At 45.7% G+C, this 23863-nt stretch overlaps 1 protein-coding gene across 2 annotated transcripts in view; it reads left to right on the forward strand.

Annotated features, from left to right (window-relative positions):
* LOC147026634 (surfeit locus protein 4-like) overlaps nucleotides 1-11643 on the forward strand; it is a 28865-nt gene extending 17222 nt beyond the window's left edge. For both annotated transcript variants that reach the window (XM_085882272.1, XM_085882273.1), the window contains exons 6-7: nucleotides 7721-7900; nucleotides 11042-11643. In XM_085882272.1, the coding sequence (XP_085738398.1) occupies nucleotides 7721-7900; nucleotides 11042-11125 (264 nt within the window). In that variant the 3' untranslated portion in view covers nucleotides 11126-11643. The remainder of the gene's footprint in view (nucleotides 1-7720; nucleotides 7901-11041) is intronic.
* The last annotated feature ends 12220 nt before the right edge of the window (nucleotides 11644-23863 follow it).

A 23863-nucleotide genomic window follows, 5' to 3' on the forward strand; every position in this document is an offset into this window, starting at 1 on the left:
TTTATTCGTGTCACAGGGCTGTGATCGTTGAGATAGCCGTTTTTCTTTCACCATCGTTATTTTGGACCACCACCACCAACATCGCTCTCAAACAACCGCTTCAGACCCACCGTCCTTCCACCACCACAACCACCTCTCAACAAACCACGCCATCCTGATCACCTTAACCACAATCCTCATAACCACACCACCGTGCTTCCACCTCGGCACACGGTTGCTAGAGGCCTGGCCTTCGTCGAGGGAAAGCAGGCGGTCCGCGTCCCCCCCTCCCCCGGACGAATGGCATCTCCACGGTGAATTCCGCCCGGCGTGTGGACGAAAACAACCACAGCGGCAAGGGAGTGCCCCCGATTTGGCGGGAAAACGCTTCGTTCAGGAAGGTTCCCGCATGTTCTGGAAGGAGAGGGTGGGGCGAGAGCGGAGGGGGGGGGGAGCGTGGGTAATAAAAAGGGCGCACGGAGCGTTCGTTCTCTCTGTCTCTGTCTCTGTCTCTGTCTCTGTCTCTCTGGCATTCGTTCTCTCTCTCGGAGGTTGCTGGAGTTGTCGCGGCCGCTGGACGCCGCAGAAGGACCTGGGCTGCTTCTGCCGGAGCTGGGTGAAGATCGGGGCTCGTGTCTGAGTGGGGAGCTGGGAGCAGCCACTCGGCGGAGGTCCGGGCGTCGCGAAAGAGGCGCGAGTTGGAGGAGCAGCCTTGCCTGCTGTGTCGCGCAAACCGCGCGTTCGTGTGGAGAGAGCCTGAGAGAGCTCGCCGGCCGCTGAGCAGGGCCTGGGCTCAACCGCGGCTACGCTAGCCGCCGTGGGGAAGGAGCATCGCGGGTCGCCCAAGCCAGTGACCACGAGGGTGCAGGTAACCTGCAACGGTCTCGTGGGACTCGTTCGGTCTGCCAAGTCCCACGCCATAAAGACCCAAGAGGTCCAGTCTGACCCCATTGCCTTTGATGGGGTCTTTCCTGCTTTTCTTTGGACGAATGTTGGGGTGCCGTGTCTTGCGAAGTAAAACTGTGGAAGTTACCCCATTGATAATTGCTTATAGTCGGTTGTAATGTTTTTACCTTGCTCGTGTCTTGTCCCCTTCCCCCATTGACTGCATGATCGTTTGTATATGTGCATCTGTGTCGTAAATAAATGTGCTTGTGTGAATGTTACCCCATTTGTCGTGTCATTTTCTCCTTATTGAACTGCCATGTTGTTTCTCGGAATAGTAGTGGGTTTTTAAATAACCGTTAAATAGAATCGGGTCCGGCGAGGTCTGGCGATAATACCCGCTCGGTTATCCCAGAACGGAACGGACCGCTTCAGCGGTTCGTGTCCAAGCAGGCCTTCGCCGAGGTACGGTCCCTCGGTAGGTTACCGCGTGGGTACTTAGGTATATCGATATTCGGCGATTGACCCTATTTCGCGCGGGTAGAATACGGACTGGGCCGTGGTGGGATTAAAAACCCACCCGTGACTGGTTTCTGGCGTTGTTCCAGAAAGTCACGACTGAATTGCTCGTTCGGTGGGTGAACCGTCCGCAATTAGTTAACGTGGTCGTTCGCATGCTGGGCAGGCGGAAATTCGTAACTATATATATATATATATATATATATATATATATATATATATATATATATATATATATATATATATATATATATATATATATATATATATATATATATATATATATATATATATATATATATATATATATATATATATATATATAGTTACGGTTGTGGAAATTCGCAAACCACCATTCAGGTCCCATAGGTGAGATAATGTCTGTAAGTACATGTGTAGTTAGCTCCAAACCCGTTGTTTAGAGGGAATAAATGTGATTCATTCGGGCTGCGACTCTTTGAGATAGCCGTTATTCTGTTCTATCTTTTATTTCAAACAAACAGCATCTCAACAACCATGCCATCCCCACCACAGCACCAACCACACTACAACCACGCCGCCACCACCATCAACGCTACCACATCTTCGCCACTCGCCATTCAGTAGGCCCTGTGCGGTTACGATCTCCAGGAACAAACAAAAACCAACAACTATGCTCGGGGGTTTTCCCGCCTGTTTTTCCCGTCGAGGTTCTCCGCGCTCGGTGTGGAGGAGGGGCGATGCAGGGGTCAAAGGTGATAAAGGGTGGGGGCCTCTTTTTGGGGGAATAATTCCCTGGCTCTGAGCCAAGACTGGCTCCCCCGGCCCCCGCACGGCGCGGGGTGGAGGGAAAGTGAGAGGTCACGCCCCCCTTCGAGAGGCTTCTCCAAGAAGCTCGAAGGGAGGCGGGGCCGAAAACGGGGCGGAGCGAAGGGCGGAGCGAAGGGCGGAGCCCCGCGCTACAAAAGGCGGACAGGACGGACCTTGAGGGTTGTTGGGTTGGTTGGTCAAGAGTTGGTTGGTCTTCATGGTCGTCTTATGGCTCGAGTCGCGAGCTTGTGGTTCCTGCCTTGCTTCTTTGACCCGTGCGCGAGCGCGGAAAACCGCCGAACAAACCCCGTCCGTTTCCCCAAAACCCCGTCCGTACAGTCGAGCGGACCACACGAGCGACACGCGGCACGAGCTCGCGGAGCACGCCGGAGGGGCTCGGAGTTGCGGTCGCAAAAGGAGGACTCGACGCGATCAGGGAAGTCGCACTTCCAATTTCTTTTGGGTTCTGTGTAAACGTGTGTGTGTGGCGCCAGTCTGGTGAAGTAAAACTGTTAAGTGTTGCCGTGTGCTCACGTAGTCGGTCGTAGCTCTGCATTGTTGTTGTTGTTTTAAATTGTTTTATGTGCATTCTGTTTGGCTGTATATGTGTGCTCTCCGTGTGCCGCGGAATAAATGTGCATTATGTTGAACTGTTTTCCCGTTTCGCTTCGTCTTTTCTTTAATTGAATCTCCATCTTGCTTCACGTAACGGGTTCGTCGTGGGCTTAATACGCCCGATAATTAATCGGAACCGTCGAGGCCGACGATAACACCGCTCGGTTATCCCGATAGTACAGAACGGATCGCTTAAGCGGCCCGTGTCCGGAGTCGACCTGCGGCGAGGTGCGATCGCCCGGTCTACCATCCGCGTGGGTACTTAGGTCGGTCGAGTTTGGCGAACAACCCTATCCCACGCGGGTGGCCGATTGGCACGATCGTGGTGAGGCCGAAAGGCCCACCCGTGACTAGCTCCCGGCGTTAGTCCGAGAGGGTCACGACAGAATTGTCCGTCTGGTGGGCGACGTACCGCGATTCGAGTCACATGGCCGTTCCCACGCCGGCGGGCGCGAATTCGTGACACTGGTGTCAGGTCGTGGGACACAAACCCATCGCCCTCCTCGCAACACTGGTGTCAGAGAGCGGGAAAACAAACTCTCCCGTCTCCAGCTAAATTCACGGGGAATCGGTCCAGGGGTGAGAGGAGCGACCCTCGATTCCCTCCAAATTACGAGCGAGCTAAATTAACCCGTTAGGAGAAATAAGATGGCGTCTCAAGGCGAGCGGGAGCCGGGGGTATTAGAAATGGATTTAGAATGTGTAGAATCCATGGTCCAGGATGAAATCCCCGTGCAGGAACACGAACTCCCCCAACTGAACCCAGAGCCCGAAATAGGTGCGGCGGCAGCCGCGGTGTATGACACCTCCCCTCCCCCTCTCCACCACAACCCCCCGATCCTGGCCGAATCGGCTCAGCCAAGTGCACCCGACATGGCCCAGCTATGTGCCATGCTGGCGGCAATGAATGCGAACATAAACAGCAAAATAGATGGAGTGAACAAGCAGATGGATACAAGCACGAATGAAATAAAAACAAATGTGTGCAGGATGAATAAACAAATGAACGAAATGAAAACGAAAATGGAAACGAATACGCAACAAATGAAAAACGAAATAAAAAGGCATGAACGAAAAAATGGAAACAAACATGAAGGAAGAAATGAGAGAAATGCGGGGTGAGATGCAGCAAATAGGCCGAAGCCTGCAGGCGGGCATGAAGGCGACAACGGTGGAGATTAAAATGGCGACGCCACGTGTGGGAGTGAACGAGCTGGAGGGGAATGCAACGGCTTTCAGGCCCGCGGTGGAGGCGGGTAAGGACAAAATAATTCGGGGGACGTGTTGGGCGAGAAGCGTGACGGTGACCGAGAGGGAAAAACTCATTGGGGTGACGGAGACGTGCACGAGGGAGACAAGAGACGAGGTGAAAGGAATTGGGAGGGAGAGAAAAGAACAATTAAGACGGAAAGCAAGGATGAGCTACGCGGAGATCGTGAAAGAGTAAGGAGTGAAACAGAGGGAAGGACGGGAGCGACTTAAGGAGAAAGCAAGGTTGACCTACGTAAAGATAAGGGAAAGACGCCAGAAAGAAGCAGAGACTAATAGACACGAGGAGACAACAGAAACTAATAAATGTACAGAGACACGGGAGATAGAGAGTGAATTGGACGGGGTTAGATACGCGCACACACACACACACAGAGGTAGTGGAGGACCATGAGGGGGAGCTGGCGGACTGGTTAGAGACCCGGTGCGAGCAGCTGGATGGCCTCCTCCAGGAAAGAGGGGAGGGAGTATGCCCCCTTGAGGCGAATCACGACCAGGTGGGTTCAGTCGTGCTTTGCGAGTTTGAGGGGAGGAGTGCTGCGAACGGGTGCACGCTGAGCTTGGGGGGTATAGAGGCCCCGGAAACCCTTGTGGGGACACGAATCCCCAGTGTGGTTGTCCCGGCGTGTGTGGTGCAAGGTGTGTGCGAGCCCGTGTATGGATGAGACCCCGGGTATGAGTGACGCCCCGTGTGGGAATGAAACCCCGCGTGTGAGTGGTGTGGTGGCAGTGTGCCGAGATGCGTGCTTCCCAGCGTGCCGTGAGTGAAACACCGCGGGTGAGTGCCCCCGCGTGTGTGAGTAAGGCACGGTGCGTGAGTGAACGGCCGAGTGTGAGAGAGACAGCGTGTGCAAGGTCGCTGTGTGTGAGGGAGATGTCAGTCGGCATGTGTGAACATGTAGCCGCGTCTCCCGGTGTGAGTTTGATGGAGTGGTGTGTGAGCGTCGTGACACGCAGGTGTGCGTGGGTTGAATGGCGACGGAGACTGCCACAGAGGAAAGAAGGCCGAGTAGCGGCCGTAGTTGTAATGGGAACCGCGCCGGGTTCACCCAGCAGCGAGCGCAAGGTCAGTGCTGTGCAACGCATGAGGCCGCCACGTGCTCGCTTGTGGGAGTGAAGCCCGGTCCAGAAACGAGCGCGGTGAATGTTGCCGATCCCGCGACGGACAAAGTTTAGGCAGGATTTCGGATTTGGACCGGACGGGTTCTCCACGCGGGCGGGTGTGTTAAGCTCCAACGGGCAGAGCACATGTGTTCGCGTGGGGAACCCCTCGAGATGTGGGGCTTGTGTTTTTTTATGCGCTGGGTGACGTCATGGCTGCGTGTGTGGTTGGAATCCGGCAGGAGGATGAATCCCTGCCGGATGGTTAGTCCCGGCGTTAGTCCGAGAGGGTCACGACAGAATTGTCCGTCCAGTGGGCGACGTGCCGCGATTCGAGTCACGTGGCCGTTCGCACGCCGGCGGGAGCGAATTCACAACTATATATATATATATATATATATATATGTATATATATATATATATATATATATATATATATATATATATATATATATATATATATATATATATATATATATATATATCGGCATTCCTCACTTAACGACCGAGTTCCGTTCCTTCGACTTGGTCGTTAAGCGAATTGGTCGATAAGCGAGGATTTATTTTTAAATGTTTATACAGTAGTGTAATGTATACTGTAATAAACAGAATAGATCAAATTAGCTCTAATATACATTACTTAAGTTTGCATACTGTAAATACAGTAATACATATACAGGTAATAAATACCCTTTAGTTCTAATATAGCCACATTCACTTTAGAGAACACACCAGCTAACCCCTTTACAGTGAACCTCTTTTGTACTTCTTCCATTATTTCCTCTTCTTCTTCTTCTTCCTCTCCAAGTGCTGCTGCACTTCCAACTCCATTAAATCTTCGTTCCTTAGCTCTCCCTCGACATATTCCACCAATTCTTCAATATGTTCCACTTCAACATCTAAATTAAGCACGTTAGCAAGTTCCACAATTTTTTTAATTTATGACATCGTCATGTTCGTCTTTGTCAAACCCTTCGAAATTATTCACGAAACGTTTCAGGCATTTTTTCCATGTGCCTTGCATACACTTTTGTCACTCCCTCCCAAGCTGATTCAATGTTCTTTATGCAGTGTAAAATGTTGTACGATTTCCAAAAATCACGAAGGGTTACTTCGTCACGAAGGGTTGACCGAGGGTATGAAGCAGTTGATGAACCAATCCTCAAATAAAGCTTGCGTCATCCATGCCTTGTTATTTGCACGATAGTAAACGGGCAGCGTGTGCTTACTAACCTGCTTAAATGCACGTGGGTTCTCGTAGTGATAGATGAGGAAAGGCTTTAACTTGAACCCAGTGACATTTCCTCCCAGCAGCAATGTGACCCTGTCCTTAAAAGCCTTGAAACCGGGCATTGTTTTGGCTTATTTGTGTATGTATGACCTTTCGGGCATTTTCTTCCAAAAAAGTCCGGTTTCAGACGAAATATGTAGTCTGGGAGATTGCGAACGCTAGTGTAGTGAATAGCGACCGACTGCGGGAACGAGACTGAGACTGAGAAAAAAAAATATATGTATTAAAAAAAGGGTGATGCGAGATGAGATGCTTGATGCTGAGACGCCGCGCTGCTGCTGCCGACTGGTCGGAGAGCTGGTTGTAAGTCCGGGCGGTCGTTAAACAGGTAGGTCGTTAAGTGAGGAGTGCCTGTATACATATACATACATACACAAGATGAGAGTTTTAGTAATACTAGTGTGGGCCCGTAGGTGACGCCCCCTCTCTCTCACCCCCCCCTCTCTCACCCCCCCCTCTCTCACCCCCCCTCTCACCCCCACCCTCTCTCACCCCACTCTCTTGTCCCCCTCTCTCCCCCTCTCTCGCCCCCACTCTCACCCCCCTCTCCCCCCTCCTCTCTCGCCCCTCTGTAAATGTATTCACAAATGTCTACCAAGCACAACAATTAATTCAAACCTTGGGAAAAAACAACTTTCAAACCCTTGGGAAACACTTGGGGAAACAGCTGAAGAACAATATAAAACCTTGACAAGGCACATACTCAGGTCCCCAGTGTCGATTGTGACATCATACCAAACGATGAAGAAGAAGAATTGTGACGTCAATCGTGCAATAAATAAATAACCATTAATTGTGACGTCATTCGCGATGTCATAGCACCGTGTCTTGTCATTGGTTGACAGATAAATGGCCGTAACTTGGGAACCACTTGGCCGATTAATATCAAACCTTGAAAAGGCACATCCGCGGGTCCCCAGCAATATTCCTGGCAAGTTTCAATCAGATCGGACCGGTGGTCATCGAGAAACGGCGGTCGCATACAGACACACAGACAGACACACATACAGAGATTGCTGGAATTATAGATAGATATAGAAGTCATCATTTCCTTTGCGAAACCCTTAAAAAAAAAATTTTTTTATTACATTGCATTCCCAAAACCTATTGCAAACCCCCTGGATGTTCAGTGTGTCTCAAATATATGTTTTTTAAATGAAACAGACCAAAGTCATTCAAAATTCAATGATTGCAGTTGGTTTTGGTACTTTGCTTCCTGTTTGAGCTATGCAGCTAATTTGAAGTGCACGTCCGATCCCCTTCTCGTTGCAGCTTGTGCAGGACCTTGTGGGGACAGTTCTGATACTGCTTGTTGCTCTGGGATACAAGACCAAACTCGCTGCACTCACACTTGTCTTCTGGCTTTCAGTGCTCAACTTGTACCTGAATGCCTTTTGGGCTGTCCCGGCCTACAAACCGCTTCACGATTTCCTCAAGTATGACTTCTTCCAGGCAAGTGAAGCACCAGGCTCTTCCCTCCTGTTTCATGATTAACAATTCCTTGTAGGTTTCTCTGAACAAACCAATTTCCTCGACCTAAATAGCATTGATCGTGGGAAAGGGAAAAATGGAAGAAAGTAATGGGCAGCGGTAAATGCATCCCACTGGGAAGATGGTTAAATGGGAAGTCCTTGAAGGCTTTTATATTTAGAACCAGATGTGCAAGGTGTAGGTTTGGTGAATCGAGCATAGAATGAAAGTCTTTTGAGGCCATAAAGCTATGAATTTGATCTTGGAAGTTTCACGTGATATTCACGACTTCAAGATTTTCAATTCATACTTTGTCACCTTGTTCTTCCAAGAGCCTCGATCTTGTGGAGAGAAGTTTATTTTCGGCCTGTCGCAAGTCTGATTTATCCTGTAAGATGACATGTGATCCCACATTGCCTGGGGAACGATAGTGATGGGCTTCGGAAATCAAATTTGCGATGTGTTATTATCTGTATAGTTCCTCAATTAATAGTTTCCATTATATAGAGATTTGGAAGTTCAGGCTAGCATGATAGCCTCCCCTCTGATCAGACAGTTCAGATGGGAGGGGATATACCCTCCCCTCTGAGCTGTCTAATCTCGGTGCAAATATCTACCCCGCTCTAAACTGTCATCAGTGTTTTGTAAGCAGGGAGAGGCATCAATTTGTGCGCCATCTCTCGGATGAATGTTAAACTGGACATTCCATCTACTGGCATGAGTTGGTGGACGTTAAACATCTCACGGTGCTCTTCGCAATGAGGCGATTTATTGCCGGCACCCTGAACAAATTGCAATTTCCTGCCACCTTCTGTCAAATGTCAGGCCTGACCAGCTGGTTCATGAAAGATTTGGGCCAAAAACTTTCAGAACCAGATGATCCCACAAGGTGCAGGGACTAATTGGTAGTACGTCGTCGTGATGATTTGGAATTCCCAACTTGTGGATATTTTATCAAGCATTCCTCATTTAATATGGTATTGAAAATCCCTTGTGATGAAACAACATGACAACACTGCTCTGCAATCAATTAACCACATGCACCCCTGCGCTCGACACTACAAGATGGGCAATAAGAATGGATCCCGAGTCTTGTTATAATCAATGTGGGAGGTTCATGGTTTTGTCGAACTCCACATTTTGTAATTTAATAAAACTCGTGTGCTTTTCTGTGAATGTGTTTAATTGTTTTCATGCGACTGTATTCTGGATTATTTATTTATTTTATTTCGGTACACATAGGGGAGGAGAGAGAGAGAGAGAGAGAGAGAGAGAGAGAGAGAGAGAGAGAGAAAGAGAAAGAGACCAAAAACAGAGCCAGAGCCAGAGGACAAGACAGAGGGAGGCAGGCAAAGAATGTATGGGGGATGGGAGTGGATGCATGGGGTGGACAAGATGTTGCAGAAGGGAACTCTCAGAAGGGAAAACTGGAAATTTGGAAGGAGGGAGGGATTGGGGTGGGAGTTAATGAGTGTAGAAAATATGGTTTTGGATTGGGGATGATCTGAGATGGTGGTGAATGGCTGTCTTGAAGACCTGAATGGAAGAATGAGATTGAAGAGGGTGTAGAATTGGTTCCACCGGTGGGAAAAAATAGGAACAAATGAGTGGAGGTGAGCAGTGATCCTAGATTTGGAGAGTTTCATCAGAAGTGAGTTGTTGGTAGACCATATGAGCTCTGCAGTAACCTGGGGGAGATAAAGCATGGAAAGAGCAGAGCGTGCAAGACCACAAAGAAGGTGGTGAAAGACAGGCCACCGATCTGTCTGTGATGGCGAAGTGATAGACCCATAGACTCAGCTTCATCACAGGAGATTCCAATAATCCTAAAGGCCTTGGTTTCCATGGCATCAAGCTGAGAAAGATGCAAGGCAGGGGAGCCAGCCTAGAAGGCAGAGCAGTACTCCATGAAGTTGGAGATGAAGATCTTGTGGATGGATCGGAGTTCAGTTGTGCCAAGGAAGGACTTTGTATGATGGAGGATGTCCAGTCAGCGGCTGGCTTTGGAGACCAACTTTGAAATGTGGTTTGCCCAAAAAAAGATCATGGCCGATGGTGAGACCCAGGAGTTTGAATGACTGAACTTATAAAAGAGGATTATTAGGAAAGTAGATTGGAGGTTTTTCAGACGGTCCTTTCAGAGAGCGATAGTGATATTTGTCATGATTGAAAGAGATATTCCAAATTTTTGACCAGCCTATGATTCTTTAAAGGTCTGAATAGAGGGAGAGGCTACAGTCTTCCGATCTGAAGGATGAGGGATGTCACGGCAGAGAGTGGAGTCATCAGCAAAGAGATAGAGGATTTTCCAGAGTCAGAGGGACCATTGATGAAGATTAGGAATAGGACTGGGCCCAGAACACTGCCTTTGGGCACTCCAGCCTAGACAGGGAGAGGAGATGAAAGGATTCCGTTGAGTGCCACATGTTGCCTGCAAGAGTAGAAGAGTCAATAAAACATGTGTAGAGTTGGTCTTGGATGCCATAGGCAGACAGTTTGGAGAGCATGGCATGATCCCAGACTGTATCAAAAGCACAAGATATGTCCAAAGAGATGGCCCTGATCTCATGTTTGACATTGAGGGTCTCCATCCATTGTTGGGATAGTAGAAGCTGCATGTCCAAAGTGGAGTGACCTAAGAATAGCCAGAGAGATGTTGACTTTCACAAGCATATGATCAGATGAACCAATTGGAGCAGAAGAAGAGCAGGAGATGTTTGTGGGAAAGTTGGTCATCACAAAGTCCAGAAGGGAGGACATGACATTGGGAGAAATCAGAGTTGGAAAGTTCACAGATTGAGTGAGTCCCATGGAGTCACAAAAGTCCTTTGCTGAAGTGTCATGGCTGGTGAGAGAGATACTCAACAAACACCCAGCCAAGTTGCACGGTGACAATTGAAATCACCAATAATCATTATATTCCTTAGCAATACAAGTTGTGCAGTTCCAGATTCATGAATTGTTTCTGTTGTCAATCCTTAACAACGAATGACTGTAACATGTGCTTTATTAACACTTTTCATGTCCACACCACCTGCTCAAGCACTTGTGAACTCTCACATCACCTGCTTGTTATGCATAAGGAATCCTGAGGAGGTAATGTCTGTGCGTGTCTTTATTCAGACGCTCTCGGTCACTGGCGGTCTTCTGTTATTGGTTGCACTGGGACCCGGAGGCGTGTCCATGGATGCCAAGAAGAAGTGGTGATCGATGTTGGTTGGAAATGGGATTGAAGTAATGATGGTGAAAGGAACACAGGGGGGAGGGTGGCAGCTGAGCGGTTGTAGACTGGTTGCAGTCGCAGATGACTCAGCTGTTTGGTATTAGAATACTCCCAAGTATTTTGCTTTGTTGTTTTCATTATAGTTCTCATTGTTCTCTACATTTAAAAAAGACAGTTGGTGTAATTTTTATATTTTTGAACTAATTGGGTTTGTAAGTGCAATTTGCATTTTGTGTGTAGAAAACATCTGGCAGATTGAACTGCCTTTAAACACCAGATGTCCCTCTTGATGTAAGTTCTCACTTTCATTTTCAAATTCCTCATGAAAGAACAAACTAAAAGTTTGTTCACGTAGCCAAATGATACCCCAACGGTGTTCAACTATGCGTGCCATATTCCTGATGGAAGTGAAGTGATGTATTCACAGATTGGTACCAAAATGAGCTTATTCTGTTTTATTTTATGATTTATGGCCATTTGAATAAAACCCAATATGATAACAGAGTTTTGTGCATTGAGGGTATAGACTTAGTTCCACAATTGTTAACCTCCGCCATCGAAGATTGGAGGTTATCGTTTTCACCCCTTTCTGTTTGTTTGTTTGTTTGTGAACAGTATGACGGAAAAACTCCTCGACGGATTTCGACGAAACTTGGTGGGGGGATTACGTTTGGTCCAAGGATCATGTCATGAGATTTTGGACTTCGTCCAAAATCCAATATGGCCGCTATGGCGGCCATTTTGAAAAAAGATTTGAATTTTTTTTTTTGCATTTCTACATGTTTTAAGTGATTTCCAACCCCCCCATAAAAAAAATTGTTGGAGAAAAAAAACATTTTTGCAACTTTTTTTTTCAACAAAATTTCGATATTTTTTTTTTTTTTTGCATTTCTACTTGTCATAAGTGATTTCCAACAAAAAACATGCCAAAATTATAATTGCGGCTGATTTTGGAACTTCAGGTGGATATACCCACGTAAAATCAATTTCTGTCTCAAGGAATCTAGTTATGACGAATGAATTGAGTATGTAAAAGGGAAAGTTGCAAACTATAACTCTGTGAGCACTGTTGACGTCAAATTGAATGAATAGGATATCAGGTTCACTTGAGCGACCGAGCAGTATTGGCGGCGGAGGTTTTGCACTCTACCGAGTGCTCCCCCTCTAGTTACCTTTTTGTTTTCACTTCTGTCTGTGAGCAGGATATCTCAAAAATTACTGCACTGATTTGGGTGAAATTCTGTAGACAGGTTTAGTAGTTCAGTAGACAGATGTGTGATGAGGACGAATTAATTGGATTTTGGTGAAAATCCAGATCTGGATACTAGAGTTTTCAAAGTTACTCTTGACAATCAAAATAAAGACAAATTACTGCACTGTAGTCCCAAGAAAAAAGCCAGACATAAAACACACACACACACACACACACACACACACACACACACACACACACACACACACAGTACTGGTAAGTACTTACAAAAGCTATTATATTTGAAGTTATAACCTTACTAGTGCAGGCCCGTAGGTGCATGGGCGTAGGTGCGTGCCATTATGTGCAGCTTCGTTCCTTCGCTCTCATAAACGACGACTGGATTGGGGAATTGTTTCAATTAGATCGGACCAACCGTATCATAAATCGCCATAACTTGGGAAACACCTGGGAAACATACTCAGGTCCCCAGCATCAATTGTGATGTCATGTCAAACGAAGAAGAAGAAGAAGAATTGACGCCCCCCCTCTCTCCCCCTAGTCTCGCCCCTCCTCTCTCCCCCCCTCCTCTCTTGCCCCTCTCTCTCTCCCTCTGTCTCGCCCCTCCTCTCTCCCCCCTCCTCTCTCTCGCCCCACTCACCCCCTCTCCCGTCCCCTCTCTCGCCCCTCCTCTCGAATTGTGATGCCCCCTCTCTCTCACCCCCCTCTCTCGCCCCCCTCTCTCGCCCCGTAAATGTATTCACAAATGTCTACCAAGCACAACAATTAATTCAAACCTTGGGAAAAAACAGCTTTCAAACCTTGGGAAACACTTGGGAAACAGCTGAAACAGATGAAGAACGATATCAAACCTTGAAAAGGCACATACTCAGGTCCCCAGCGTCGATTGTGACATCATACCAAACGAAGAAGAATTGACGTCAATCGTGCAAAAAAAAAAATTTGTGACGTCATTCATGATGTCATTGCACCGTGTCCTGTCATTGGTTGACAGATAAATGGCCGTAACTTGGGAACCGCTCGTCCGATTAATATCAAACCTTGAAAAGGCACATCCGCACGGCCCCGGCAATATTCCTGGCAAGTTTAAATCAGATCGGACCGGCAGTCGTCGAGAAACGGCGGTCGCAGACAGACAGACAGACAGACAGACATACACAGAGATTGCTGGAATTATAGATAGATAAGCAATCGACTGATTTTCCTTACTGCCCGGATCATCAGCTGGGCACCGTTTTTTATCCTGGTTTTGATCCTATCAGCTCAGATCCTCTCCAAACAGTGGATCCACAACCCTGGTCGCAGGTCCACATCAGTAGATTACTCAACATCAATGAACCCACAACCTCAAAGTTGTGTCCAGACAGTCAACACAGCAATGCAATATCCTTATTCCAACTTATTTAATTATTACTTTTATTTAAAGTACAAAGGAAAGTATTTATTTATTTATACATTTGACTAACTTTAATCAGACACCACTTTGTATGATTACACAGGTCTGCGACCAGAAAATTGTTTCATATTTATTGGGTGAATTTGATCAATTTTACCTGCTGATTTCAAAAATGACAAAGAAATTATCCTATAACATATAGTTTTTTTCACAAAATCGATCATTGCGTTTTACCAGTGTACCCGAGTTTGATTATTGTGTTTTACTATTTTATCCTAATGTAATATCCCTTCTCTAATCCCATTACATTTTATTTACAGATCTGTACATGATTGAAAACAATAATGGCTTCTGGTGGATGTGCAACCAGCCTGGACAAATTGTTACATTATTGGCGAGTTTATGACTAATAAACGTCAGAGATACATTACTTACTTTGTTAAAAAAATCTTACGATGCCTACTTTGGTGTGAAATTAGGAGACCAAGATAATACATGGGCTCCTCATAAGGTCTGCTCAATTTGTGTTGAAGAACTAAGACAATGGACAAAATGTACAAAGAAGTCTTTTCCTTTTGGGGTTCCAATGATATGGAGAGAGCCTAAAAATCACAGTGATGACTGCAACTTTTGCTCATGTAAGGTACAAGGACACAATTCAAAGAGTGTGAAAAACATTGTTTATCCAAATGTCCCATCTGCATTGCAACCTGTCGCCCATGGATCAGATGTTCCAGTCCCATCACCACCAGGAAACCTTGAAGACATACACTTAAGTTCTGAGTCAGAAAGCAGCAATAGCAATGATGATGTAGACTTCAATAGTGGTAAAAGTGAAGAACCTCAACTATTCAACCAGTGTGAATTAAATGATCTAGTGAGGGACTTGCAAAGGTGTCAGCAGAGCTTTTAGGCTCCAGACTTAAATCCAAGAGTCTTTTAGCTCCTGGTGCATCATTCTCTTGGTATCTTAACCGAGAAAAAGTGTTTTTTTTCCATATTTTGCTCAAGAAAATGATTTGGTTTATTGTACAGATCCATCAGGACTAATAGAAGCGTTTGGCATAAGTTACAGCCCTGATGAATGGAGACTCTTTATTGACTCTTCAAAGAGAAATCTTGAAGCAGTTCTTTTGCATAATGGTAATAAATATGCTTCCATCCCTGTTGGACACTCGGTGATCATGAAGGAGACATATGAAAATTTGGTGTTACCCTTAAACATGATTAAATACAAAGATCACAACTGGATGATTTGCGGTGACTTGAAGATAATTTGCATGTTACTTGGACAACAGTCAGGCTACACAAAGTTTCCTTGTTTCTTGTGTGAGTGGGATAGTATAGCCAGGGACCTCCATTGGTCTCAAAACAAGAGCCAAGTAGGGATACGCTTACACCAGGGACCAAGAACATCCTTCAAGAAAGCTTGGTGAATCCGAAAAGGGTTCTTTTGCCTCCTCTCCATATAAAACTTGGCCTGATGAAGCAATTTGTAAAAGCTTTGCCACAGGATGCAGAAGGCTTCAAGTATTTGTGTAGTAAGTTTCCTGCTCTATCAGATGCCAAGGTTAAAGAGGGTGTATTTGTTGGACCAGATATAAGAAAACTAGTCAAGGATGAAAATTTTGAAAACTCTCTTAATGATCCTGAAAAAGATGCATGGATTGGTTTGAAAGATGTGATGAAGAACTTCTTGGGTAATTACAAGGATCCAAACTACAAAGACATCGTGGAAAGAATGCCAGAAAAGTTTGAGGCCTTAGGATGTAAAATGAGCCTTAAAGTTCATTTCCTACATGCCCATTTGGATTACTTTCCGGAAAATCTAGGGGATGTGAGTGAAGAACAAAGGGAAAGGTTTCATCAAGATATGAAGGAGATGGAAAGAAGATATCAGGGAAGATGGAATGTCAGTATGATGGCCGAATACTGCTGGATGTTGCATCGTGAAAGTCCACCAAATGCTCACAAACGAAAAAGTTCCAGGTGTAGTTTTCAAGTGAGAAAGAAGAGATTTTGAGGTGCTGAACCTAAAAAAAATGATTGGAGCACTTAAAGAATCTATTGTCTTACTTTTTAATTGCATTTGTGCCATTTCTCCTTGCTAAATAGAGTACCAAATTTATTTTTATTAGTTTCATTTTGTCTTACCATATGGGAATTTACCTAAAATTCTTGTATATTTCATCGATCAATTTGTAAGAAACACTTACGTGAAGGAGAAAAACTGTTTTGATATTTCGAATTAGCACCCCAAAAATATATAAAGTAACATAAAATTATCAAAACAATTTTTAAAAGTTCCATTTTGCAGACCTGTGTTATCTATTAAGTGCTAAACATTTTACCTTGTAGACATGTCCATTACACAGCACCTCCATCGAACCATAGACTCAAACTGTCATTAACAACCGATTTTAACATGCTGCACTCCGTATCTTAGCAACCACCAATAAATTATATTAATGCTCGAGATAGGGCCAAAAATGATATTTAGCACAATATTTCAAAAAGTTGACAGATTCGGACTAAAATTGGTGGACAGGTTGGGTGTGTGACGAGGACGAATTTGATCGATTTTGGTGAAAATCCAGATAATATCCAATAATTACCCCACGCACGTGAATCAAAAAGCAGGATGAAGCAATTGCTTCATGTCTGTCCACCCGTCTGTCCATTTTATTAGTTTATGATAGAGGAACAAGTTATTCAAATCAAATGTTATATTTTGAACATGAATGGAAAGACAAGTCTTTAGTTTTACCGTACTTTGTCTCGGAATTCGACCAGATCACACATGCACAGAGAGGTATGAGATAATATTTTTTACTCTGACTGGCAGTCAAACTCAATGAAAAATCATTCCAAACAGGAAACTTGCTGTTAAGGATGTCATAATGGACACATAAAACAGGCATGAATAATTAAGGTAATGTGTTAGATTAGGTGATGTAACAGATGCTCGAGAAAATGGTGGTAGAACCCATAATTTTATTTATTTATATGCCTTTAAACTGAATTATATACTTCAAGACTATTTTACACAAAATGCCTTCATAATACTTCCAAGAACTATGCATATATATATATATATATATATATATATATATATATATGTATATGTGTATATATATATATATGTATATGTATATATATATATATATGTATATATATATATATATTGTTATTGTTATTGTTATTGTTATTGTTACGGTGGTGGAAATTCACAGAACACCATTCAGGTTCCCCAGAGATCAGTTATTTCGATAAGTACGTGTTTCAGGTTAGATTCCCCCACCGATGTGTAATGAGTCTTGTTCGTGTGCCGGGCTGTGAATCTTTGAGTTAGCCATTATTCTTTTCGTAACTTTTATTTTAAACAAACAACATCTCCTCAACAACAAACTCTACAACCTCGCCACCTCCACCACAACGCCATCAACATCACGACACCATCACGCCCCCCTCAGCAACAGCGGCAAAGTGCCGTTGTCGCAGACACGCTGCGCCATAGAGGCCACATTCCACCCTCCGTGTGCAGTCAGCCGTGGAACAGCTGATTAGCATAATCGGATCAACATGAGCTCTGCCTTGAAGGGAACTGGCCAATCAAAGGTGAAAGGGGCAGAGCCAGCTTGGGGTAAAGGTTCAAGGGTGAAAGGGGGCAGCGCGGGCTTCGGGTGAAGAAACCTAAAGCAGCGTCACCCCCCCCCCCCCGGGGCTATAAAAAGGCGCGTTGGGACGCCGACAGCGCGGGTTGGCGGTTCGTTGGTCGTTCGTTGGAGAAGTGATTCATTGGTGGAGGGCAGCTCGTTGGAGCCCGTGGATGAGAGCGGAGTGTGGAGAGTTGGGCACGCCGCCAGGCCCTGACCGACCAAGCCCAAGAGTCGTCGAGGAGAGCGGAGCATAGAGAGTCGGGCACGCCGCCAGGCCCCCGACCGACCAAGTCGCCATTCGAGCCGCCGCCGCATTGGCAACGGGCCAGCGAGATGGAGACACCAAGGGTCACCGAACCGAAGACCGAGTCGCCACCAAGGGGCAGCCAGGTAGCCGGCCCGGCCTCTCGGAGCCTTCCGGTCATCCCGGCTCTAAGTACATTAAAGGCTTACGAGCCCGTTTCTTTCCTTGGGTTTTTACGTGAAAGTCTGTGGCGCCTTGTCTTCCATTAAGTAGAACTGCCATAAGTACGTGCTTGTATAGAAATATAGAACTCGACTGTAGGCTTTCCTCATGTCTTTTTCCCTAAGCCCCCTATTGCTTGCATGCTATAAATAAATGCCCATTGCTCAAATGTTCATCTGCTCGTTGCGTCATTTTATGCCATTGACTGCCACGGCTCGTTCGGGATGTTAACTGGCCGTTAAGGCTGATAAAAGTGATAATCTGGTCCGACGGCACTTGGCTTCGCACACGGAATGAGCACGCTTAAGCGGCTCGTTTCCGTACGAGTCCCGTCGAGGTATAAACTCTCGGTATTTTCTGTCCGCACGAATAGTTAGGTAGATCGACAATTCGGCGATTGACCCTGTAGCGCGTGGACAGAGTATTGACTAGTTTATGGTGCGTTAAGGCATCCGTGGCTGGTTTCCGGGGTTGGTCCGGAAAGCCATGACTGGATTGCGGCCTTCGGTGGGCGCGCGACCGCGATTTGGCTGAAGCAGTCGTCTGAACGCGGCGGAAATCTACAACAACATATATATATATATATATATATATATATATATATATATATATATATATATATATATATATATATATATATATATATGTATAGCATTAGAGGGTGTGGTATGTTCGTACAGTATTGGTGGAAAAGAAGAAGCTGTCATATGGCTACGTACATCTATGGTGATCAATATTGCCTCCATCTCCTAAACTGCGACTCGACATCCTTTTTTTTTGGTGTACAAGGTGATGAATAAGACTGCTTCAGTGGCGCTAAACTTCTGGATTTTTTAAAGGACCTTTAATTAACACGTTCATTGCCAACTCTTATCGTATACACCACTGCCTTTTGCAAGCCAAGTATACCTGTGCATATACTTTATTTTCAAGTTTTAACCTTCTCCGTACAAATCCAAGCTCATTTCTTATAACATGGGGTTTCCCCAGAATCGTATGAGAAAACTCGTAGCAGCCAGTGGGACAAGATTTTCAACTCCGTATGCCAGGTACGAGCTATCTCGTAGGACTATTTTTTTTTTATCACTGAATGGACGTTGGTATTACGTCATTGCTTTTGGTAAATCGTGTGCTGAGTCTCAAGTTTTTTTTTCTTTTTTTGCTACTCGGATCATTACCCTTCAAAATGGCACGTATGAATGCAGATGAAGTGGAAAAACTTGTAATGGAGACTGATAATGATGATCATGATTATTACATAGACATATGTTCACCGAACTGCCAGCAGATCGTTTGTTGCGTTATCTGGTTCGGCAACATATTCTTTTTTTTTATAATACGATAGCGTAATCTTTTTAACGAGAATACTTGTGGTAGAATCTCATGCACCCAGTACGACCAGTATACTCATAGTTGCCAGTCAACATGTTAAAATCACTATTTTATTAAAATTGAAGTATATACTTGAATACTGCATGGGCTATCATTCCATTAAGTCTAGTTTTTGTAAAAAGTGATTCTTCATCATTGAGAAATCGGATGAAAAACGATATATTGTTACGAATCTGGAAGCCATTTGCACACAAACAGACAGCAGTCCCCGCAGTTCAGTTATTTCAATAAGTATGTGTTTATAGTCAGGGTCCCGTCCTTCTGTCTAATGGGTTAATTACATGTGTGTGCTACGAGTTACTTTTATGGTCAGGTTTTTTACATCTTCAATCATCCTTCGTTTTCGCACCATCGCCATCCATCGCCCACGTGCAACGTGTCACGTACAGGGGTGAGGTTCCCTCCGCCCACCGTGAGCTCGTCCAATCGACGGCGGCCGACCCGAGATCGCCCCTCCCCGCTACAAGGGTGGATGGAGAATAGGGTGCTCCCCTGGTTGTTCCGTCTGAGTTCTCAGACACGCACGGGGGGAGGGTGGTCGTTGCCCCCTCACACCGGACCACCCCTTGTCCAATCAGGAAGCTCATCCCCTCAGGGCTGGCTCCGCCTTAGCCAGATGGAGTGTTCGGCCCGACCAATGAGGGGCGGCCATTATTCGCCCGACAATCCTCGTCCAATCCGGAGGCGAGTCCCTCAGAGCGGTTCCCTCGACCCGCGGGGGAGGGGAAGGATAAGAGAAGGTGGGAGCCGTCGAGAAAGGAAAAGAAGCCTCGTCTGGCCTGCTGGCGTTCTTCTCTACCGGCGGGTGCTCGTCTCGTCTGGTCCGTTCTCGTGCTGGCTGGCGCCCGTTGCATCGTTCCTGGTCCCTGATGCTTGGTGCGGCGACGGAGGTGTGGGTTCGAGTCCCCCCCCCCACCCCCGAACCAGCTCGTTTCGACCAGACCGCACGAGGCGGACAGGTGCAAGAGTAGGGTCCTGCCCTCAGCTCGCCTTCCCTTCTGAGCTGAGGGGCCAAATAAAGGCCGCGGCCACCATTCATTTGTGTGTGTGTGTGTGTGTGTGTGTGTGTGTGTGTGTGTGTGTGTGTGTGTGTGTGTGTGTGTGTCTGTGCAAAAGCACTTAAGCACTTAATGAGCAAAAGCACTTAACAATTCTACTTTTCAGACTGGCAAGTGCTTTTGCTCATTGTACATTGCCTGCCTGATATTTGTGATTAAGTCTGCACTGTCTTATTATTGTAAATAATTATCTGTTAAATGTTCCAGTTCGTTGCCTGTCGTCTCTACCATTGGCCCAGCATGGTGCGTATTGAGAATTAGTGAGGCCGTTTGGGCCAGTAAGTTGTCATTGGGACCGGCGTGGCTCTGGTAACTCCCGCTTGGTACGCCAGACCCGAGTCGGTACATGCGACTCGGTTCGGACAGAGTTGACTGAGGGTGTGGTTTCCCCGTGAGATGGTGTGAGTACTTAGGTAAATTGGAATAGACAAGTGGACCCTACCTCACGCCGTCGGAATATTGGCGACCACGGTCCTTCAAGTGACCCGTGACCTTTCGGACTTATCCGAGAGTCACGACCTAAATTCTGGGTGTTCGGTGGGAGATGGCTCTTCTGTTACACCTAGTGGTCGTTTATCACCGCCGAACCCTAGCCCACAACAATGTTAAACATTTTTCATTAACCCTTTGGAGCCATGTTCACAACAGGATGATGAGTGGTATATATATATATATATATATATATATATATATATATATATATATATATATATATATATATATATATATATATATATATATATATACCAAGTACCCAAGTCGTCAAATTACCGGGGAGGTCACACCCTCGACAGACCTCGGGCGGAACGGGCTGTTTACGGAGCCCGGACCGGGTGTAAACCGAGCGGGAATTACCAAGATCCGTCGGTCCAAATGAACAATTATGGCACACGGCCTCCCTAATTCCCAATGCGCACCGTGCTAAACCAATGAAAGAAAGTGACAGACAACGAGCTGGTACATTGAACAATTGGGGTTTATTTATAATGGGGCAGGGGAGCACAAAAAGAGCAGAGTTAAACTGACTATCGAGAATAAATGCAAGTAATGTACAAGGCACTTAAACAATTGCTACTTGTCGACTGGGCCCACAGACACACACGCACACACCCAAAAGAAATGGTGGCCATGGCCTTTATTTGGCCCTTCAGCTCGGGAGGGAAGGTGAGCTGAGGGCAAGAGTCTGCACTTGCACCTGTCCGACTCGTGCGGTCTGGTCGAGCTTGTCCGGTGGCGGGACTTGAACCCACCATCTCAACGCAGCACCAAGCACCAGGGACGAGGGATAGAGTGACGGATGCCAGCCAGCAAGAAGGCGGACGAGGCGACAGGCGATCAAGGCCGAAAAAGCTTCCACACGGATCAGACGACACCAGGCGCGGCAGACCCAGACAGCCAGACAGAACATGCTGATCACTATCCTCTCCTGAGGTGGGAGGGATTTCTTTCCTGGCCACTCACCTCCTGATTGGAGGGTTGCGTCACGCGATTCGCTGGCCATCCCTCATTGGACAGGCCCACGGTAGGCGGGGCAACTCCCACCCTTCTGAGTGGAGTCCCGATCTGAGGCGATTGTAGCTCCGCTTACCTCCTCACCTAAGGCCACGTGCGTAATGGCGACCGGGTTGAATGAGGGATGGGGCGGGTGAGACACCCGCTCCTTACCGATTAGCTAAAGAGGGAGTGGCCCCCGCCCACGGTTGCGTTCGTCACACATGAGGGAGGGCGATGGTGGGAGAAGCGAAGATGTATGTTGATGTGGTTGATGCATAAATTCTAACTATAAAATAACTCGCAGCGCACACACGAAATTCCCATTAGACAGAAGGAGGGATTCTAACTATAAACACAAACTTACCGAGATAACGGATCTACGGGGACTCTGGCTGTTGTGTGCGATGGCTTCCAGATTCGTAACATAAATTTTTAGTCTCAGGCCAAGTGAACATTTTTTTAAGCACATTGAACAGCCATACCAAGGTAAGAATGTAAAATGAAGGTCAAGCGGGATGTAATCTAATTTTAGACACAATGGAGTGAGTTTCACGTTTCTTGCTATAGAAATTGGTGACATATTTATCATTTAATGACTTTACACTTTTTCTAAAAACTCAATATGGGAATAACTATACGTTATATTTAACACTTCATTAACCCCTTGGAGCCATGTCCACAACAGGATGATGAAGGGTATATTTATTTATACTATATATATATATATATATATATATATATATATATATATATATATATATATATATATATATATATATATATATATATATATATATATATATATATATATATATATATATATATAGCTCTGGAAAAAATTAAGAGACCACTGCAAAATTAACAGTTTTTTCTGGTTTTACTATTTATAGGTATGTGTTTGAGTAAAATGAAAATTTCTGTTTTATTCTATAAACGACTGACAACATTTCTCCCAAATTCCGAATAAAAATATTGTCATTTAGAGCATTTATTTGCAGAAAATGACAACTGGTCAAAATAACAACAAAGATTCAGTGTTTTCAGACCTCAAATAATACAAACAAAACAAGTTCATATTCATTTTTAAACAACACAATACTAATGTTTGAACTTATGAAGAGTTCAGAAATCAATATTTTGTGGAATAACCCTGATTTTCAATCACAGCTTTCATGCGTCTTGGCATGCTCTCCACCAGTCTTTCACATTGCTGTTGGGTGACTTTATGCCACTCCTGGCGCAAAAAAAAAAAAAAAAAATCAAGCAGCTCGGCTTTGTTTGATGGCTTGTAACCATCCATCTTCCTCTTGATCACATTCCAGAGGTTTTCAATGGGGTTCAGGTCTGGAGATTGGGCTCGCCATGACAGGGTCTTCATCTGATCATCCTTCATCCACACCTTGATCGACCTGGCTGTGTGGCATGGAGCATTGTCCTGCTGGAAAAACCAATCCTCAGCGTTGGGGAACATTGTCAGAGCAGAAGGAAGCAAGTGTTCTTCCAGGACAACCTTGTACGTGGCTTGATTCATGAGTCCTTCACAAAGACAAATCTGACCGATTCTAGCCTTGCTGAAGCACCCCCAGATCATCACCGATCCTCCACCAAATTTCACAGTGGGTGCGAGACACTGGCTTGTAGGCCTCTCCAGGTCTCCGTCTAACCATTACATGACCAGGTGTTGGGCAAAGCTGAAAATTGGACTCATCAGAGAAGATGACCTTACTCCAGTTCTCTACGGTCCAATCCTTATGGTCTTTTGCAAACCTCAGCCTGGCTCTTTGCTTCTCATTGATGAAGGGCTTTTTTTCTAGCTTTGCACGACTTCAGCCCTGCCCCTAGGAACCTGTTTCGAACCGTCCTCGCCGTGCACTTCACCCCAGCTGCCGTTTGCCATTCTTTTTGTAGGTCACTTGATGTCACACTACGGTTGTTGAGTGACATTCAAATGAGTTGGCGGTCATCCCGGTCAGTGGAAAGTCGTTTTTGCCCTCTGCCAGTCTATAGCTTTGTTGTCCCCAATGTCTGCTGCTTAACCTTGTTC

The sequence above is a fragment of the Eptatretus burgeri genome, chromosome 5 (assembly GCF_056783735.1).
Source record: "Eptatretus burgeri isolate ZD-2024b chromosome 5, Ebu_testis_v1, whole genome shotgun sequence".
In the NCBI taxonomy this organism is placed as follows: domain Eukaryota; kingdom Metazoa; phylum Chordata; class Myxini; order Myxiniformes; family Myxinidae; genus Eptatretus; species Eptatretus burgeri.